Here is a 16566-nt window from a genome sequence, read left to right on the forward strand (position 1 = left end):
ATGACAGTGGCCACTCAGATAAAGCCAAGATCTGGTAAACTTCCTGAACTGCAGCTTTAAAAATCCTTCTGCTCCAATGCTGGATATGAGTGAGGAAATGGCTCCAGATTTTGCCCCACTTACTGTGGAAGTTATCCATGTACAGCACTGCTATAATGTCTGCACATGACATAAAGCAGCATGGAAGAAGTAGTGGCTTTATCCATGGGCATGACAATATTCCTCAACTGGATACACCAATAACATTAGGTCCACTGGCTGGACTAGCAGTTGGGCAAATGACAAGGTATGTATCACCCAAAGTATCAACAATCATTACAAAATTCAACTAGCATTCACAGTTAAAATGTACACACTGCCTGTATAAATGATACATTGTGTGACTTATCAGAACAGAACAAGAGTGACATGAATGGCATACTATCGACCTGTATTTAATAGTCCTCTATGCAGGTAACTGAAATTATTTTTCAGAATTTTTTTCTTTCAGTCACTTTTTGATCTTTTACCCCAATATCAAAGGATTTCTGCTTACCTCTGGTAAAAGCCATCAATAATGACTGCTTCAGGTCTGAGATGCAGAAATAATATTATGGTTCCAAAATATTTTACTATCAGTCACAGAAACCTTGACCCTTGATTGTTGGACCCCCAAATCACTAGGCTTCTTCCTTCCCCAATGTTGAAGCCATCCACAAAGTATGGTTCAAGTTTGTGATGCAAAACTAATGTTATTGTGTGGAAACCATTTCTACAATTTCAAGGTGTTCTTGACCTTTGGCCTTTAAGCAGATAGAGTTCTTCCTTGCCCAATGTGCAAGCTGTCCACAATGATTGGCATCCACATATGATGGAGAACTTAAGTACAGAACTATTTTTTCTTATAGTGATCTTGACCATTAAGCATTTACCCTCTAATTTGACTGCGTTCTTCCTTACTCATGGATCACTCCGGTAGCATAGTGGTTAGAGTATCGGCCTCAGATGTGGGAGGTCATGGGTTTGATCCTTGGTCGAGTCATACCAAAGACTTATAAAAATGGTACTAACAGCGCTCAGCATTAAGAGTTTAGTGTTAGGACTGGTCAGCCTCAAGTATCAGGATAATGTGACAGGGTGGGTCATGATGCTACGTGTCTGTGGTATGATGTACTAGTGCTAGACATCACTATAAACTGCCACACTGCAGACATCATAGCAATATGACTGAAAAACTGTTAAAGCTACATTAAAAATCTAAATCATACACAATCCTTACTCATGTTGCAGCCATCTAAGGAATTTGGTTGCAGCTGATGATGAAGAACTAGGGTTACTGTGTAGAAATGATTTTATCTACTCTCAGCCATTTTGGCCTTTGACATTTTGACCTCTTTATTGGACAGCCAAGAGGGTAACATCACATACATGTGATTCTACTTGAAGTAGGACAAAAATATAATTTTAAAGGCCATCTACCACACATACCATTTCATAGTTGAAATCTACTGATTTTGAAAACTAAAAGATTATATTCAAAAAAGTGTGAAGACAAAAATATTACTTCTGTGTGTTTTTTCACCATATTACCGAAACCAGTCTATCAGGGATCAGAAATGTTATAATGATGCAATGAAGTTCAGCAGACCAATCAGATTAAGATGGCTAACATTTATTACCTTACTGTTGGAGAGTTGCAGGATGTTTTATGAGGTGTCATAAGGGATCAAAAAAAGTACAAGATGGCCATCCAAACTTCGAATAAATATTGGCTGACGTGTGATGGAAGTGTGATAAAACTGAGAGACCAATCAAAAAACAATTTTTAGCAGAAGCCCCTGAGTAGGTATTTTGATGTTTGCTTGATTGCAATTGCAGTTTATATATCTTTTAGTTTAAATCATGTCAAAATGCCAAAACATGCTAAAGCACCAATGGCTAATAAATATGAAACTTTGGAATACGTTTTTCAAGTCCAACTCAGACACTTCCTCCTCTGGATGAACTTGGCTGTATTGGAGAACAGTCTGTAACCTTAAAATTTCAGTCACAGGTAAAAATGAATTTTAAACTTTCGTGCAGGTGGAACATGGTTGTTTTGCCACTGCCACATTCTAAAGCTGATACAGAGAAGATATTCTTCACTCGTTGCAAAATAAATTGATTCAAGGGGAAATCTGAACCAGAAAACTACTGAAAGCCTACTAATTGTGAAACATAATGATCACAATTTTGTCATCTATAGTTACTAGTCAGAAATCTTATCAAGTAAACAGAATATGTTTTCTGGATGTTATTTAAAAAAATCTTTGCAGTAAACTATGAGATATACAAAATCTTTCTCTTTCATTTAATTATCATATACTGATTCATATTAATTGTTATCGTAACATTTGCCATCAGAATCTGATTCATGTTCAAAACTTGCTATCCTAGAATAGTATGAAGAGAATACACATATTATGGCAAAATGTGCAGAAATTATTTTCTTTTCAATCCCCTTAAAATATGTACAATTTATGTTTATAAAAATTATTGCTTTAGAAGCCAATCACTGATAAAAATGTATAAATCTACTGGTTTAATGTCCTGGTTCTGTCACATATATGACATCAGATCATACAAAAATGAATTCGACAAAAATTCACAACTAAGAATAAACCAGGCAGAAATCTTGATAAACAATAATGTATCACACTTTTGTTTCATGGGTAAAATTTAAGATAATCTTGACAGATATGAAGGGACAATGTGACGCAACTTAGTGGTGCAAAGGGGAGATAATTTTGAAAGACTTCTTGTCTCCCTTTGTGTCTTATAAAGAATGGAAAGACTAAATTTTTCATTCTTCTGGGAGGGATGGAATGGAGAGGTAGTGGAGTTTATTTGCTAATGCTAATGTGATTGGGAAATATATTCCACAGAGAAACCTAAATTAGTTTAGTCTTCTATTTGAAGATTTAAGGATGGTAACAATAGTTTTATTGCTGCATATTCTGCCTTACCAAAAACAAATGCAGCTAAGAGAACGGACTTGACGCAGACAATGAGGAAAAAAGATCACGTTGAACAGAGTCAGTTTATGGAATATTTGCAACAATAAAAGACTATTGTAGCTTCAAGGCCTGAAACATGTGACTCTTATTTCTAACACATTTTGGAGAAAATGTGGCTGCAAAATCACCAACATATCACCAAGGTGAGTCTGAGACCATTCGCCTGACTGATACAGACAAATGTAAGAGAAGGTGCCAAGAAATAAGGGTTATTAGGATGGAAATTTCTTTCACTGATGTTGGTTGAATGCAACAATTTGATCGAAGCTTTCTGTCATGGTTGGGCAAATTCTGTTGTGTGAGTGATTTTTAACGTTTTTATAATTACAGCAACAGAAGTCATGATTGATGGTGGATTGGCACCATTTGTAAAATCTTTTAAACCTTTGATGTCAGGATGCTTTCTGTCAAATTTGGCCCATGGCCCAAATTCATTGAGTGGGTTTTATAGAAAAAATCAATTACCATAACCTTAAACTGATTTTCAGCAAGGTGAGCTAAAAATGTAATTCCCAAGGCACTAAATCACATGAAATGTCACAAAGTCAAAGTTTCTGCACTATAATATGGAATTTTATCATGCAAATTAAAAAGTTCAAGAAATCAAAAAAAGCATTACATTTACAAATGTTTCACCTTTAATTGCCAGTAATATCAGCAATGAACATTAAATTTAATGGAGAGGTGCATGCATACATAATGTTTTACAGAAAAATGTCTTTCTTAATTAGTGATGTTGATTTTTGCTTTTCCTTTGCTTAATCACTTTTAAACAGAAAAAGACTTACCTCTGGGAAATGTGAGGTGGGATTAAGTGGATTGCACATTGACATTTCTGTTCCCATGGTGATATTGACCTTCAGGATGTCACTAGTTGTGACATTTTCCACTGGTATATGAAGATATCTTGCCACACAAGTCCTAATACTACTGGTGTCCATCATCAACTGCCAGAAACAATGAGACTGGTGAAATACCATATCCTTTACATTTTCAAATGGTAGTGTTATATGCTAGTTTATAAATTTTGCAATTCCCATAAACAAATACTGTTTTGACTAATTACATAGTATTTAGAGCAGTCACTGTAAACATTAATTATCATGCTGAAAATTCAGACTGAAATTATCTAGATGTCAGACATGTTGGCACTTAGATCTGGCTGAAAAGCACTGAAATTATCTAGATGTCAGACATGTTGGCCCTTAGATCTGGCTGAAAAGCACTGAAATTATCTAGATGTCAGACATGTTGGTCCTTAGATCTGGCTGAAAAGCACTGAAATTATCTAGATGTCAGACATGTTGGCCCTTAGATCTGGCTGAAAAGCATAAAATAATTTTTGGTAAAATATCAAAGCAGCAGCATTATAATGAGCTGATACAAACTAATGAATAACTTTATCTTTCTTATTTATACATCTTGGTTAATATAATCTACTTTGGAAGCTATTATCATTATCAACCCCTTTGAGATTGGAAGCTATTTATCGGTATCATCCCCTTTGAGATTGGAAGCTATTATCATTGTCAACCCCTCTGAGATTGGAAGCTATTATCATTATCAACCCCTATGAGATTGGAAGCTATTATCATTATCAACCCCAATGAGATTGGAAGCTATTATCATTATCAACCCCTCTGAGATTGGAAGCTATTATCGGTATCATCCCCTTTGAGATTGGAAGCTATTATCAACTCCTTTGAGATTGGAAGCTATTATCATTATCAACCCCATTGAGATTGGAAGCTATTATCATTATCAACCCCAATGAGAATGGAAGTTATTATCGTTATCACCCCCACTGAGATTGGAAGCTATTATCATTATCAACCCCTCTGAGAAACCAGATTATACACAGTAGCAGGCTTTGAAGTGACAGGAACTATGACACTACCATTAAAAAACAAGGTTCATGTCTGAATAATTACCTTGATTAGCCACTACAACTAAGACCTCACAATTGCACCCTATACCCTCGGTTGTAGGCAAACTGTCTACTAATATGCATTTACAGACAACTGTAAACATGTTGAGAGTAGCCTGAAGTCAGTGATGCAAGAAATACTGGTTAAAGAGACCTTTTCTGTCATGAGTGAAGTACTCACAACACTGTGTCTTCTCAGGCAGTTTCATTATAAAACAGGTGTATTATAAAATAAGTATATGATAATTATTCAAAACACAAATGTGATCAAGATCTTAACTAAAGCTAGTAAAACATGAAATGCACACCATAGGGAATTTTTCTGTTGCAAGGGTGCAGTACAGGCAGAGGTGCATCCAATCATCAAGCTATATGACTCTATCTTGAACAGTGCCAAAAAATTAACTTTAAGCAAAACATTTTTAACAAAGTCATGAAATACAGGCAAAATGGCAAAAACTTCAACAAAGGCAGTACAATTAAGAAATATAGGTCATGGTGATGTAAATATATACATGCACATTTTTTAAACCACAAAATATTCTTTACATAAAAATAATTTACATTTATCAAGTCTGCAGTCATTATACACCATACTTACCCCATCCCCAAATGCCATGATAAACACAACAAGGACTAAAATGACTGATATGCACAAGAAAGTTTTTAGTCTTTATAAACAATACTTACCATAGCTGCAAAGGCCACAATAAATACAACAAGAACTGAAATGACTAATATCAGTTGATTCATCCACCGGATAACAGCTATCTTTGTTGCTAAAGACCTCAAGCCATGGGGTGTACACTGCAAGGGAACAGAAATATATATATATATATATATATATATATATATATATATATATATATATATATATATATATATATATATATATGTGTGTGTGTGTGTGTGTGTGTGTATGTGTGTGTCTGTAATCTTACTATGGTGTTCATTGTTATTGTATTATTTTTTTTAAAAGTAACTATTTGCTGTTCATTACAAGAACAAGAACAAAATTATTCAAATATCTGCATACACATTTTATATACAGGAATCGCATATTTTCCTACATGACAAAACACATTTTGTGGCTGGGAAGGGGAGGGTGATGGGGGTAGAGGCAAGCTAGTAAATGAAAATTCAAAGTCACTTCTGAACACTCTTGCAATTCTTGAAAAAGCTCAAGATGCTTGTCATTTTTGCCTGATTAATTACAAAATTTCAAAGAATTTGTTCATAATTCAATAAACCATTTTTTTCAAAAGAACAAAAAACTGTGAATATAATATTATATGCCTGCCAAGCATTTGATAGAACATTATATACCTGCCAGGCATTTAACAGAACATTATAAGCCTGCCAAGCATTTAATAGAACATTATAAGCCTGTCAAGCATTTAATATAATATTATATACCTGCCAAGCATTTAATAGAACATTATAAGCCTGCCAAGCATTTAATAGAACATAATATGCCTGCCAGGCATTTAATATAACATTATATACCTGCCAAGCATTTAATAGAATATTATATGCCTGCCAGGCATTTAATAGAACATTATATGCCTGCCAAGCATTTAATATAACATTATATGCCTGCCAAGCATTTAACAGAACATTATATGCCTGCCAAGCATTTAATATAACATTATATGCCTGCCAAGCATTTAATATAACATTATATGCCTGCCAAGCATTTAACAGACCTATACATTTGAATTAATTAGACACAGCAAACTCTGGAAATTATTGACCAACAGGTCCTTTTGTAGAAACCATAATTTTCCTTTCAGACTTAACCTTGTCTCGACCTCTGACCTTCAGACTTAAGAAGCTAAATATTTCTTTAGAACTTAATAATTTTCAGGAACTCAATATCAGCCAACATTGTAGTGATATTGCATCTAAAACAGCACCATTTTGATTTAGGACAAACTACTAGTAGACATCATTAGCTGCTAAGAATACATTTGGTGAAAATCCGATTCAGGAGGTACAGAGACAAGATTTGCAATATGTTCACAATGGCAGATATATCTGATGTCTGACTGGCAACGTTTTTTAAGACGGCAATATGGAATATCAGATCAGCAATATTTACATTTTGAACAAACTAGACATCATAAGAATTCTTCAGGATAAAACCATTTAAAAGGAATAGCGTCAAGACGGATGCTGTGGCAATCATGGAGGAAATCAATCAGCACACTTTTTATAACCATCTAGACACATAAAAAGTCTCACTGTGAAAATCACATGCTGATATGACTTCTTGTTATTTAGTAGTATCAATAACAAGAATTGTGCAAAAAAGAAAAGCATATGGCAAATGATGGACACCAGTCATCGGACAGATGTTTGTTAAGTTTCATGGCAATCCTCTAAGTAGTTCAGAAGAAGCAGAGACAACATAATGTATGATAACAGATGGACAGATGACAGGTGACACATGACAGACATGAATCAGAAGATGATGAGCAGCCAAAAGATGTTTGAACACACCATAAGCTCTTCTGGTCCATGACTGAGTGTTAAACAAATGTTTGTTTTACTTCACTGGTAGAGAATCCCAGGTGTTAACAACATTGCTTAGTTGGGAGTGAGGGGCACATCTTTTCTTCCCCTGTTTGTTTTTGGTAACCAAATACAATAATTTACTATATCTTCAGATGGCAAAATAAATTTACTGAACAAACATATAGGAGATACAGAAATGTCTTGGAATAACAGTGATACAACTCTAAACACATACTATAAAACATAACTGACCTATATTATAGCATAATGTGTAATATTATAGAGTATTATACATTTAATATCAAAAATATAAAATGGATTTGCAACACATCATATAAAACTAAACGAGATAAATACCAGATATGGCAGGTGGTCCTTATTTTAGTGTTTTTATTTTTACTTTCAACCTTTTCAATCTGACTTTTAGTACCTGAATTAATTATACAGTAAACATCAATATTAATTAAAGAAACAGAAAAAAACAATTTATGAGCACTGGTTTACACAAAACAGCATACTCTAACCCTCACATGATAAATCCGTTCTGTCTGTGAAGCCCATCTCCCAAAAAATGATGGCACATTTTCACATTAGAAAATCATTCCCATGGTTACTTATAAGCTACAAGAAATATAAAAGTTAGGCACCTGGGATTATGGTAAGATAAACACTGTAATAAATATAATTTAGCTGAGGTTCTGAAATTTGGATGCAAAAGTATTATTCACTAAAAGCCAACAAGTAGAATGTTTTGTCTTGAATTCCACTTCAGTCTACAAAATAACTGCATATTTCTTTTTTTACAAATGTAAACAAAGTCAACATTACAAAGGAATGTCTACTCTATGCTAATAATCAAGTAAGCAAACAGTATGCGTGTGTGTGTGTGATTTGGATTTTTAACAATGCTTTAAAATAAATTCAGTCATATCACTACGATGTCTGCAGTGTGACAGTTTATAGTGATGTTTAGCACTGGGGCATAATGCCGCAGACATGTTGCATGATGTCCCACCCAGTCACATTATCCTGACAACAGGATGACCAGTCCTAACGCTAACCTCTTAAAGCTGAGTGCCAAGCAAGACAGCTGTTAGTACCATTTTTGTAAGTCTTTGATACGACTCGTCCGGGAATCAAAATATAAATTTCCAGGGTTTTTCCTGGATGAAATTAATTTTTTTCAAGGTTAACATATAACTATTACTGAATGGAATTAAAGAACATTTTGGAAGATAAAACATGCATTTTCCAAATCTGACGATGTTTCTCTTTCAAGACTAAAACATGTATGTCAGAAAAGATGATCATGTACAAAAGCACAAAATGAGTCACACGAAACAAATCTGACTATATTTCTAGAAATTGGCATTTACAGCCATTTCATTCTACAGAATACAAATTCTAACTTTGCTTTGATGACCTGCATTATGTTGCTACGTGGAAACAACATAATGAGCATAAATTATTTTGTTTCCTTTCAAACCTCTAATTCTAAAGAATTCTAGAGCAATATATATGTGCATGTTATATGAAGTAAACATTTTCTATCACAGTATGAAAAAAAAAAAAAACAATAAATGCAAAGTATTAGAATCTTATCTTGTAATAAAAAAGTTTAACCCTGAATTTATGTGTTCCAATAAAATATTAAATAAGATTTTTCAACCAACCTAAACTCCTTAGTAAGATTTGGTTAAAAATTCCATCATTTAAAGACATTTACAAAAGGGTTGATTTAAATTTTGACAAAAGACCTTCACAATTATACATTGTTGTATAAACAAGGACTGAATTTTCTGTAAAATCAACTTGTCTTCTCTTAGTTCAATAAAACAGTCCCCATACCTATGTTGATACATGGGCTCTTAAAGATTCTTAATATATAATAAAAGGGATTACAATTTCCCATTTCTCTTGCATTCTATTTAAGATCTGAAACCAATGCTTCAAGCTACATGTCACTGTGTAATAGTTTCACACCAAAGTTCAGCTCAGAGATTCAAAATTTTTTTATTCAAGTTTCATCCGAATATTCCAACCCCATTTTTTGCAATTGGACATTTAGGATGGAGTGTGGGTTCAGAGCAATTACACATAGAAAATTTGGAATCTAAGATAGATTACCAGCTGGCCTAGTAAATTTAAACTCTGTTATATCTACTTATACCTGCGTGAAATCAATAGGAAAATTATTTATTTTCTCAAAAATGGCAAGTATTATAATTGTTATTTCTTTAATCAGCTGACAGACTAGACGAAACTTGGCATAGATGAAACCTGACCTGGTAATCACCATTTGGGTTAAGAGTCACATGACTTCACAAATCTTAAACAAGAACATCGAAATTCCAATAGTTACGTGATATCAACAACAAAATACTTTTTAATGTTGTTGTACAAAATTTCAATTATATTAAATGAAAGTCTGATACCTTTTGTAAAAACCAGAAAGAACATATAATTCTAAACATTTTATTTTTCATAAACAGTTACAAGAAACTTGGCCAGTCTGATTCATCAAGCAGAGTAGTATGGTTCCCTGTTTCGTACGCTCCCTGCGTGAGATAGCATGTCAACGTGGTAGTCATGTGATACAACAAAACTCTGAAAGTTGGTCTCGGAATAAATATAGAGAATTTTGCACTCTTTCATTTTTGTAACTTTATTACAACCAATATACAACTTTCGTTTAATATTTTTTTATGTAATATTTGAAAATGACAGTTGTGAGATTCTGTGCACTCAAATCACTAGCAATCAGAATCGCTTGTACCAGCTCAAATTTCATCAACTCATTAGTTTTATCATCTTTCAGAAGATTAAAGACATAACGATTTTAATACTTGCAATTTATGAGAAACTAAATAATTTTCATAGCGATTTCATGCAGGTATAACTCAATTTAACAATGTTTAAGTTTGCTAGCCCATCCCCTAAGCGGCTATGCTTTAATGCTACCATGTTGGCCTCTTGTGATGCCAGACTGGTTTTCATACCTTCCATAAAAAAAAAATACTGATATCAAGCTGTCTGTGAAACAAAAAGTCTACTAGATGAATCGAATCCACTGAGCATTTGGATTGTCTGAACAAATATATTTATGGCAAGCACCCAAATGATCCATACTGTAACCTCCTAATATTCTGGTTAGAACTTGATAAATTTAACTCACGATCAGTTCAGTTACAACTCAATTACGTAATTGTTTTTGGCATCAAGTTGTTGAGGAAAATTCCCAGATTTTTCCCTTCTTTCATCAATATTTGCAAAATTCAAGGACTTTTCACAGTCGGGAAAAAAATTATTATTTCTCCCGACTTTTTCCCGATTTCCCAGTAGCGTGCGAACCCTGTATATAAAAGTTTCAAGGTAATCCTATGAAATCTGTGAGGCTAAATGCATTTATTAGATTCTGTCATAAACTACATTCAGTTCCCAGCAAAAATAAACTAACATAAAATGACAATACTCTGACATATTGATATGTGTATATTTAGGTGATGACTATAACATGTGCCATGTTGCAAAGGAATCCATCAAAAACTGCTGCACTAGCTGTGTTCACAGTATTTTGCCATATACTGCATTCAGCTCCAAGACAAAAAACTGGGAGGACAGTTGTTGTTGTTGTTTTGGGTTTAATACCATCTCGGCGCAAGATCGGCTATACATGGCAACCAGTATAATTGGTGGTTGAAATCTGAGGAAAACCCTTGTAAGAACCACTGAACCATGCAAAGCTACTGGCAAGCTTTCTCACATACCACAATGGCCACATTTGAGACTTGAACCCATGCGGACAGAGGTGAAATGGCAGTGATCGGTAAAAGTGAGCACTTTAGTCCACTCAGCCACCCAGGGCCCCCTTGGGAGGACATTAATGTGTAAATCTTCACTCAAAGACAATAATATATGTGAAACAGGTCTCTAAAATTTGTCGTAAATGCTGGAAATATCTGATTTAAAAATGCCCCAAGTAGATACTGGAAGTTTCTGCTAAGCCAAAACGAAACTCATTTTCAATCTTCATAAATAATTGTTTTAACAGAAACCCATGCACAGGCATTGACCTCAAAAGATGTATGTTGTGACAGGTGTGAAATGGCCTTAGGACTTCTATCTATAAACAGTATAATGTAACCTCTACCAGAGCCAGGTACCAAGGAAGACCTGCCCACTATAACAAAACCTTCTCAGTAAGGCAGTCATTTTTTTCCTGTAAGCTGGGCCAGTTTTCAGTAAGATGTAATAAAATATGATGTATTACTACTACTGTCAAGCTGGAAAATGTGCATTTAGAAATCCAGAAGTGATTCAAGACTGATGTACCGATAGTATTGTTGTGTTCAACTAAAAAAACTTTTTACAGTTTACTTTATCCTTAATTATCTCCATTATAGTTTCACAAACTGTAGTTTCAAACCCCACGGACCTTAATGGCTTCTTAATATCTCCCAACATGACATAAGCTCTTCCTGCTTTATTCCCCAAGAATCTGAATATTCTGTGTTATTCTTTTGTTCTATTAAAACTTTTAAGAAGTTTATTGTTCCTTTTGTCCAACATTTCCCCCATTTGTGCTTTTATTCCATATGTCCATATTTAAAGCATAATTTCCTTATGACATATGACAAACCATTAGTTAATAAGGTAGTACACACTTTGTTTTGCCAGTTGACAACCCTTTTATTGAGCTATGAAATTTTATACTTGTTCAGTGCCAAGTAGAGTCCTTCAATTACCTGTGTCTTATGTAAAACCCTATACTTTTAATGGCAACCCCCATTTTTATTTCCCAGCTGATATCCCTTGATCAAGCCACAAATTACATACTTGTTCAGTGTCAAGTTGAGTACTATATTAGTTAAAAAAGGTGCTTATTGGTACTCTGTGTGACCATGTTGCACAACTGACACCAGTGCAATTGCATCCAAAAAAAGATTACACAGAATGTATGACTAAATTATCAGTTAATTATCCTAGCTCATTCCCCAAATGCACCCACAGATGACAGTAAAGATAATGAATCTGGGTCAGATGATAAGCACCCACTGATGACAGTAAAGATAATGAATCTGGGTCAGATGATAAGCACCCACAGATGACAGTAAAGATAATGAATCTCGGTCAGATGATAAGCACCCACAGATGACAGTAAAGATAATGAATCTGGGTCAGATAAGAAGCACACGCAGATGACAGTAAAGATAATGAATCTGGGTCAGATGATAAGCACCCACAGATGACAGTAAAGATAATGAATCTCGGTCAGATGATAAGCACCCACAGATGACAGTAAAGATAATGAATCTGGGTCAGATGATGTTTAGGACTACAAGACAATGATGAAGGATTTCAGACTTTTTTTGGTAACTCAGATGAAAGGATGAAGTTTTGAGCTTTGAACAAGATGACATTGGACAATAACAGTTATAAGAAACTGAGAATCATAAAAGTGTGGATTTTACATTGATCCTTGCTTATTTCTAAGAGGCACAGAATCAACATATTATGGAATATTGTGAACTGAATCATTCTGAGCTAAAAATATTATATTGTTATGTGACTTATCACGGAATACATGGATTTATCATATAAATGAATTTAAAATGTCAAGCATAATAGATTTCTGTGAATTACATAACCTGGACAAAATGTAACGTGTCAATTTATTTGTGACATACATGGCTTTTGCTAAGATCAAATTATAATCTGAAGCAGAAAGATTTTGCAATCTATTATAGCAGGATATAAATATCTGTTAATATCTACAAGTTTTATACACATTTAGTTGTCATGTATTCTCTTACAAAAATTATGTTCTTGTAGATTTCTGCACATGCTGAAGATATTTAGTTTTTGTTATATAATAGGAGACTGTCATGATTAGACTATCCCATGAGGCCCATATGGGCCTGATATTACTCACCAAGGTAAATGCACATCAGCTTGTGACTGAAATTCTCACATATATCAAAATTGTTAAAGGGGAATAATTCACACATATTGAAACTGCTGGGGGGAAATAATTACACACACATACTGAAACTGATGAGGGGAAATAATTCACACACATATTGAAGCTCTTGAGGGGAAATAATTACACACACATCAAAACTGTTAAAGGGAAATAATTCACACACATACTGAAACTGATGAGGGGAAATAATTCACACATATTGAAGTTCTAGAGGGGAAATAATTCACAGACATAACTGAAACTGATGAGGGGAAATAATTCACACACATATTGAAACTACTGAGGGGATATAATTCACACGCATATTGAAACTACTGAGGGAAAAGAAAGCTTCAAGCAAGCAGTTCTTACATTCAGTAATTAATGTTGGTGCCACTGAACTGGAAAAAGTAATTACTCCTAAGCAACCATAACTTGAAATCCAATCATAGCTCCATCAATGATCAAAAGGTTGGGTTTGATTCCATCTGATCAGTTTGGATAGTCATTATTCAATGTGTATCTTTGTTATAATTGAAGTTCTTAGAGATCTACATGGATCTCGATTATAACTGAAGTCCAAGAGATAAACATGAAACCTCATTATAAGTGAAGTCCGCAGATATCTACATGATAGAAGATAACAGACCACAAAATCTCACCAGAAATATGACACCTGGACTGTTCACAAGTTCAGCCATTAAGATGCAAGATGACTTCATTATTATGGCAGACATCATCTGTAATCAAATCAATCTAAGGTCCTTATATAAGCTTACATATTAAATCTGATCAGAAATTGTAGTTTATAGAGTATTCACATCCTTAGTCAATCAGATCAAACATCATCTGATTAATATATGTTGATGTCATTTAGTGCTGAAATCATCATTGAGATTGAAGACATAAACCCATATTCCAAATATGCACAATCAAATCAAAAATGAGGTTCCAGAATGGGAACATGATCAGCCAATCAGACGTAAGATAACCTCTTAACATGCTTAGCTCATTGCTGAACCTGTCCAAAATCTTAAGCATAAAAGTGTCAGTATATATTCCAATTTTGACCAAAGCCAAATTAGAAAATACAGAGTGTGGAGTGGTTATAAACTCAGTCAGTACTTCATTAATGGCTGCAGTGTGGATCTCCATCCTTACTGAATGTGTTTGAGACCTTGTTGATATATGCATACACTTCAACTTTATTCAACATCAGAAATATGACTTCCTGGATGGTAACAAACTCAGCCAAATCAAATACAAAATCACTTCATTAATATGCATAGATCTCACTCAAATTCAAACTCAGCCAAATCAAATACAAAGTCACTTCATTAATATGCATAGATCTCACTCAAATTCAAACTCAGCCAAATCAGATACAAAATCACTTCATTAGTATGCATAGATCTCACTCAAATTCAAACTCAATGAGATACTGATGATATAAACCTATAATCAAAATCAAATCAAAAACATGGCCCCCAAATAGATAACACATAAATGTTGACAGACAAAACAATGACAAAAGACACATGGCTATAACATAAGCTCAAAAAGCCATATGATCAGGTAAGTAATAACATCAAAATCTCTTTTAGAGTTTCTAAAGTGATGCTGCTATACATTATGGATGACTTCCTAATGCTAATGTAATAAGAGATTATGTCATAATTTGTGCAGTAAATCTACCAGTATATTTCTCACAAGCAAACATCCTTACACTCTAGGAACTTGCTTTACAATCAGTAAAAACCTAATGCTAATGTAATAACAGATTATGTCAAAATTTGTGCAGTAAATCTACCAGTATATTTCTCACAAGCAAACATACTTACAGTCTAGGAACTTGCTTTACAATCAGTAAAATCTGCATGTAATTGGTATTAATTTTAATGACCTCTGAACTCTGTATGGGAGCTTCACTTACCTTGAATGATTCGGACCAGACCAACAGGAAAAGGAACAGAATGACTGTTATGCTCACGGGGTAAATGACAATCATGACAAGGGAGCTGAAACAATAATAAGAATACAGTATAATTCAAAATAGATATATGTTAATCATCTAATCTGTTCAATTGTATGGGATCTTGCCTTTCCCCTAAATAGTAAAATCCCCTAATCGATCTGCTTGGCGCAGTCTACTCAATGCCTGTGCAGCAGCCTTTGAGCAGAAAAGACTGGTGGACACAGCTGAGAAACCTGATATGCACAAATCCAGGAACAGCAGATCTGCAACTCCCCCTCAGCAACCTGTACATCCATGTTTCCACTGCAACAGACTCTTCCGGGCCTGGACTGGACTGATCAGCCATCTCCGCACCCACCCCCAGTAAATTGATGACATTGAATGGTCATCATCAACACTGATGGACAAACATCATCATCATCAAATCCCCAATTACATAACATTTCAATAATGCATAAACCAACCATTGGACACAAGAAGCTAGCCAAACCCTATAGGTCAAGCTCACCCCAGAGATTTGGTAAATTCATGCTGTACACATAACATGTTGTACACGTATCAAGTAACATGGTTGTGGCCAATTGTACCTGCTAATTTCTGTCAAGGTTGGTCAAATTCTGCTGAGTGGTTTTAAAGAATTCATTTAAAGATCTTTCCAAATACCAAATATATTTGATCAGAGTGTGTGTGTGATCTGGATTCTTAATGTGGCTTTAACAATTGTCCAGTCATGTCACTATGATGTCTGCAGTATGGCAGTTCATAGTGATGTCCAGCAATGGGGCATCATGCTGCAGACATGTAGCATGATATCCCACCCAGTCACATTATCGTGACACCAGGCTGACCAGTCATAACACTAACCTCTTAATGATGAGTGCCAAGCAAGGCAGCTGTTTTAGAAGTCTTTGGTATGACTCAACTGGGGTTTGAACCTGTGCCCTTCTGCATCTGGGATGGACACTCTAACCACAAGGCCACCAGAGCAGTCTATATTTGATGGAAGAAAGGCATCATTTTCTAAAAGCTGAACAACCTTTTGCCACTATGCTTTGTTAAAAATTTGGTCAAGTTCTGTTGCCAATATTGGGGAAAAAGTCATCTAAAGGTTCTTTTATTGTTAGTAATGAACAACCGCACATAGTGGTGG

The 16566-nt window shown here is 34.6% G+C and overlaps 1 protein-coding gene across 1 annotated transcript in view; it reads right to left on the minus strand.

Moving 5' to 3' along the window:
* The window catches only part of LOC149776196 (adenylate cyclase type 5-like), a 153172-nt gene that overhangs the window by 40312 nt on the left and 96294 nt on the right, over positions 1 to 16566 (minus strand). Inside the window, exons 11-13 of the mRNA XM_089942519.1 lie at positions 15375 to 15459; positions 5653 to 5769; positions 3824 to 3982 (exon numbers count right to left, since the gene is read on the minus strand). Of these exons, the coding sequence (XP_089798645.1) occupies positions 3824 to 3982; positions 5653 to 5769; positions 15375 to 15459 (361 nt within the window). The remainder of the gene's footprint in view (positions 1 to 3823; positions 3983 to 5652; positions 5770 to 15374; positions 15460 to 16566) is intronic.

This window comes from Sinohyriopsis cumingii, chromosome 18, assembly GCF_028554795.1.
Source record: "Sinohyriopsis cumingii isolate HCF-2022 chromosome 18, ASM2855479v2, whole genome shotgun sequence".
Lineage (NCBI taxonomy): Eukaryota > Metazoa > Mollusca > Bivalvia > Unionida > Unionidae > Sinohyriopsis > Sinohyriopsis cumingii.